This window comes from Palaemon carinicauda, chromosome 20 (assembly GCF_036898095.1).
Source record: "Palaemon carinicauda isolate YSFRI2023 chromosome 20, ASM3689809v2, whole genome shotgun sequence".
NCBI classification, from domain to species: domain Eukaryota; kingdom Metazoa; phylum Arthropoda; class Malacostraca; order Decapoda; family Palaemonidae; genus Palaemon; species Palaemon carinicauda.
In genome coordinates, this window is record NC_090744.1 from 42,384,484 (window position 1) to 42,390,615 (window position 6,132).

The 6,132-nt window shown below is 41.9% G+C and overlaps 1 protein-coding gene across 1 annotated transcript in view; it reads left to right on the top strand.

The window, feature by feature from the left end:
• The window catches only part of LOC137660303 (nucleoporin NUP188-like), a 163,798-nt gene extending 160,271 nt beyond the window's left edge, over positions 1-3,527 (top strand). The window contains exon 28 of the mRNA XM_068395097.1: positions 3,063-3,527. Coding sequence (XP_068251198.1) covers positions 3,063-3,218 — 156 coding nt within the window. The 3' untranslated portion in view covers positions 3,219-3,527. The remainder of the gene's footprint in view (positions 1-3,062) is intronic.
• Positions 3,528-6,132: the final 2,605 nt, after the last annotated feature.

A 6,132-nucleotide genomic window follows, 5' to 3' on the forward strand; every position in this document is an offset into this window, starting at 1 on the left:
TTTGCTTAACGCATTTTAGAAATATCCTCAAAAGCCGTACCAAGCAACTTTCACTCGATAGTTTCTTTAAAAAATCTTTAAAACGGTCTAGTGATCATGATGAAAAGAAAGAAAGTGAAGCAAAGAAAAGGAAGACTGAATCGAGTGAAAGTGATGAAAATTAAAAATAAGAAAAGAAAAAATGTAAAAAAAAAATATAAAATATAAAAAGGAAAAAAAAAAAAATAAGCTAAGTTAAGTTAAAGTTCACGTAGTGTAAGTTAGTGTACAAAGTCACCGTCCCTACCTCCTCGCTGATCTTCCGTCTCCTCCTGCCTAGCAGTCCCTACACCTGTGCTGGCCTGTCGCTAATGTAAAGTGTTACATTAAAACCCCCTTTTTATTTATTATTTCATTATTATTATTCTTTTATTTTGGTTTGTATGTATTTATTATATTGTATTAATTTAATGTGTAATTATGTGTAGCCATTTATTAAGGATTTATTATGGGTTTTTAGACTGAGGAACGAATTAAATGAATTACCATGTATTCTTATGGGAACATACGATCGTTTTAACATACGAAGCAGTTTCTGGAACGAATTAAGATCGTATGTAGAGGTATCACTGTATGGTCGGAATATGTTTACGATCTCGACGATCAAGCAGAAGGCAGGCATTAAAGCAGTCACACCATCGAAGGGGATCACCATTATTTCAAAAACGTTGCAGCCCTACCCTGGAAGAGATGGAATGCATTTTTTTAATATGGATAAAGTACAGAGAGATTATTGGCGATAAGATCACTGAAACGATCTTTTGCGAGAAGACCAGCTCTATCTATCGTGACTTGAAGGCGGCGAGTTCTGTGGGTGACGCGGGGGAGAGTTCAACCGATCCTACGACGGAGGAATTCAAGGTGTCTCACGGTTGGTTCGAGAAATCTAAGAGACGGACCGGGATTCATTCAGTTGTTCGGTACAGAGAGGCTTCAAGTTCTAACACTAAGGCTGCTAACGATTTTGTTATGAAGTTCGAAATGATCGTGGAGGATGAAGGCTACGCAGAATAGCAAGTTTTCTATTGTGATGAAACCGGTCTGTTTTGGAAAAAGATGCCTAGTCGAACATACACCACCGCCGAAGAGAAGAAAATGCCTGGACTTGAGCCTATGAAGGATTGGTTGACTCTTGCCCTATGTGCCAACGCCAGCGGGGATTGCAAAATCAAGCCATTATTGGTTTATCATTCCGAAAACAGTTGGACATTTAAAGCACATAGAGTCAATAAGAACATGCTGATATTTTCTGGCATGCTAATTCTAAGGCTTGGGTTACTAGGCACTTCTTTGTTGAATGGGTAAACCAAGGTTTTGGCCCTGCTGTCAATAAGTACCTTGAGAGGAATTTGCCTTTAAAGTGCTTTCTTTGCTTGGATAATGCTCCCGCTCACCCCCCAGGACTCGAAGATGATATCATCGACCAGTTCAAGTTTATCAGAGTACTGTATCTTCCACCGAACACCACCCCTATCCTCCAGCCCATGGACCAGCAAGTCACCTCTAATTTTAAGAATCTCTACACTAAGCACTTATTTCAGCAGTGCCTTAATGTCACGCAAAGCACCAACTTAACTTTGCGTGAATTTTGGAGGAGCCATTTCAATATCGAGCACTGCTTGAAGATCATAGATCAGGCTTGGGAAGGAATAACTCGACGGACACTTAATTCAGCCTGGAAGAAGCTTTGGCCTGATGCTGTTTCTCCAAGACATTTTGAAGGTTTTGGCCCCGAACCTGAACCTGTGCTTGCCATAGAGGAAGATGTAGAAGAGATTGTATCCCTTGGGAAGTCCATGGGTCTGGAGGTGGATGAAGATGATATCACCGAACTCGTCGAGGAGCATCATGAAGAGCTCACCACTGAGGAACTCGAGGAGCTGCATGCCATGCAGAATGATGAGTTCAAAGTGCAGTTGAGTGAGTCGGAGGAGATCGAGGAGGTAGAGCACATCTTAAGTTCGGCTGCAATAAAAGAGATGTTAGCACATCATCAACACGTGGTTGAATTCATTTATAAGTATCACCCACAGAAACTTTAGGTTTGCCGTGTAGTTTTGCAATTCGATGATGTCTGTTTAACCCATTTCAGAAAAATTCTGAAAAGCCGTACCAAGCAACTTTCTCTCGATAGTTTCTTTCAAAAATCTACGAAGCGGTCTAGTGATCGTGATGAAGAGAAAGAAAGTGAAGCAAAGAAAACTAAGATTGATGTGAGTTAAAGTGATGAAAATTAAAAATCAAAAAGAAAAAAAAAGAAAATGTAGAAAAAAATATAAAATATAAATATTAAATTAAAACAAATAAGCTAAATTAGGTTAAAGTTCACGGAGAGTAAGTTACGGTACGTTATTGCAGTCATCATCTCTACCTCCTCGCCGACCGTCCGTCCTTCTCCTCCGGTGTAGCAAAGCCTACACCTTCGTTGGCCTGTCTCTAAGGTAAAGTGATAATAAAAACCCCTTTTTTATTTATTATTTCTTTATAGTTATTCTTTTTTTACATCTCTATTATATATTGCTATGTGTAATTATGTGTAGTAATTTATTAAGGAGTTATCATTGGTTTTTGGGCGGTAGAACAAATTATACAAATTACAGTGTATTCTTATGGGAATATTCGCTCCAATATAAGATCATTTTAACATAGGATCTAGGTCCCGGAACGAATTAAGATCGTATGTAGAGGTTCCACTGTATATAGCTTGAGTGGCGGTTCAGCTGCCTTGTAGTGAAGGGGTTAAAAGGACTTGTTTGTATAGATAGCAAAATTACAAAATTGTTTTAAAAACTTTCATTTCTGGGCTCGACCTGTGTCGCTCCGTGAAGAATATATTTGATAGCTTTATGTATTATACTGTAAGTACTTTTTCTTTTCTTTCATATTCTTATACTGTATTTTTTACATGAAATATTTTTTTATCAGTGTTATTTTTATTAGGCAAGTTTAATAGGATCATTTAGTGAAAAGTCAATAATTTTTAAGTACTGTAATGAATAATTCAATAATAATTTTACCACCAGAACTCGTTCTTCAATCGATGGTTGGGTAGACGACCCGCAGTTTCTCCCCTGCCCTCAAGCAGTGGTGGAACAGGACTTACCAGTTCATCACACATTGATCTCTCTTATCTACGCCTAGCTCAGCAGTTAGTGGGAAGATTAAGTGCAACAAAATGAAGTACAAATATATTAGGAGCTTTGGCTTTTTAATCAATTTGAATAAGTATTTTCCTTCCTCTTTTTTGGTTTTATATTTTAGATCAAGAAGAAAGTTGGATTGCCATGCTTTTACTGCAAAATTGTTTGGCTCACAATGGTATTTTTAAATTTCCACTTTCTTATAATAAAAAGTATATAACAGTACTACCAATCATTTATGTATATCATGTAAATACATCACAGTACCAGGTTTTTATATGTGATTTTGTATACAATGTAAGGTTTTATATTATTGTCTTAATACTTTAATAAAGTAATGTTGTATGATTTTATATTGTTTTTCATAGTAGAATGATTGAATTGGGAACTCCACAGATATTTCCTTTTAAAATAAAAAATTTGCTTGTCCAAGTTTAAAACTTTACATCTGAAGTGCAAAATATATAAAATGTATTACTGATCGGTTGGACTAATGATGTTATAATTAAATGCATAGGGTGGCTATTTCATTTATATGGAGTTACGAAATATTTTCGTAAGATTACTTATGAAACATTTATTGTAAAAATCACAAATTTTAAGTAATTTGTATTTTTCCTAACAGTACTTACCTCGAACTACTTTCTTAGGAGTATCTGGGATCTCCTCCCAACCGACCAGAGTTTTGTGTAGTTTACCCTAGTCCCGTTTTCTATGAGGGGTAACCTCAGATGGAGTGATACATGCCCTGAGGCTAACCCCAGGTCAGAGAGCATGCTTGCTCAGGTCTCGATCTCCAGTAAGTTCTTGATAGCTTAGGTATCTATGAAGTCCAGCAAGGCACTCGGGGTAGGATGGGCGGGCCATTACCCGAAAGTAGTTCGAGGTAAATACTGTTAATAAAAATACAAATTACTTAAAATTTGTGATTTGTTCCAACACGGAGTACTTACCTCGAACTACTTTCTTAGGAGACTTATACCTTAGGAGGTGGGAGTGTCATAAAGGACCTAGAGACCGTGACGAGAATAGAAGAGGAACCTAGGTAGGAGACTAGGTTCTGCTGATCTCAAAGAAAACACGAGAAAATAGGGAAAACTACGCAAAAAAAACCATCTTAGTGTCTAAGTAACTCACTTCTGCAAGAATCCAAGGAGACATGTCCTTTCAATGATAGTGTATCCCATGGCAGTTTCAGGGGGCTACCCGAGTCATTTCCGGTAAGGGAATAGGGGAAGGAAGAACAAGGGAGCTCATGAAGGGACCTGTGTCTCTTGGACTCACTACCCGCAGTTACCACTGGGGCTACTCCTTTAAACCGTTTGGAGCGCGGAAATGACGGGACCGAGCGAGAACCCGCCCAGGGACTTTCTCAAGTAGTCCTTCAAGTAGTGAGCCCTATAGGTCGACTGGTTAGACCAAGTACCTGCCCTCAGGATTTGGCCCACTGCCATGTTTTTCTCAAACACCAAAGAAGTATGTAGACCCCTAATGTCGTGGGGTCTGGGCTTTCCTGGAAAGGGGACCCCTGCACTACTGTAGGGCCTGACGATCACTTGCCTTATCCAGAAGGAGAAAGTGTTCTTTGAACTGGCTTCTTCACAGTCCCGAGGAAAATGAAGACTCTCGATCTCGGGATGAAGTCTAGCTGTCCTCTCTAAATACTGCCATACTGCAAGTCCCTCGGGTTGTCCGAGCGAGGGATAGCTGGCACTGAGAACCCTTCAACTTTGGGGTCTCAAACAACTGGATTCTGAGTCTTGGCTACGAAGGAGGGTAAGAATCTGAAAGTAGTTTCTCGCCAGCCCTTCGAGTGTGAGATCTCGTACGACAGGCCAAGAATCTCACCTACTCTTTGCTGATGCCAGAGCTAAACGAAAGACTGCCTTGAGGGTGAGCTCCTTGTCTAGAATGTCTTTTAGAGGCTCGAAGGGAGGTTCCAAAAGCATCTTCAAGTACCCTAGCCATCCCCCTGGGGCACACTAACGGCTTGGGGGGAAAACGACTACTCGAAGCTCTTGAAGAGCGTCGAGATCTACCTTGAGGCACCCAGGTCTATGTCCTTCAGGAGGAAGACTTGGGATGGACATGCCCACTTCATCCCTGAGATAGACCAGGAAATCTGCTATCCCGTGAATGGAGGCCCCTAACGGCCTGATGTTCTTCGAGGAGCACCCCTTAGAAAAGGTAGCCCACTACGCCTGGTACACCTCGACTGACGAATTCCTCAGGTACCCTGACATCCTTGATGCCGTCCTCGCCGGAAATCCTTCCTTTTTCAGGAGACGCTCGATAACCTCCACGCGTGAAGGAGGGACCAAGGGTTTTCGTGGAACCTCTGGAAGTGAGGCTGCCGGAGAAGGTCTGGTCTGTCTGGAAGTGGCCCAGGTGGAAGGCGTGCCAGTTCCTTTAGATCCGCGAACCAATGACGGAAGGCGTCCTCGAACGCTGCTGCTGGATCTGGCACAGGAAAACAAAACACGGGGAGCTGTGCGTTTAGTCTCGTGGTGAAGAGGTCTATCACCGGCGAGCCCCACTTCAGGGAGAGAGTTTTGACCACTTCTGGGTGTAGGGACCACTCGGGTCCTACCACTTGACCCATCCTGTTGAGGCCCTCGGCCAGGACGTTCCTCTTCCCCGGAGAGAACCTGGCTGAAAAATAGATATGTTCCACTTCAGCCCATTCTAGGAACTCCATCGTGAGACTGCATCGTTGCTTCGACTTCAGTCCTCCTTGCTCTTTCACGTAGGCCACCACCGTTGCGGTCGCACCCTGGAGCCACTGAGCTTCCCCGGGGTAGATGGACGAACTCTAGGCATGCTCTTTGTACGGTCCTCATCTCCAGCACGTATATGTGCAAGTTCGTCTCCTCGACTTCCCATTTACCTTTTGCCGTTTTGTCGAGAAGATGGGCACCCCAGCTCTCCTTGGATACGTCCGTGAACAGGAGCA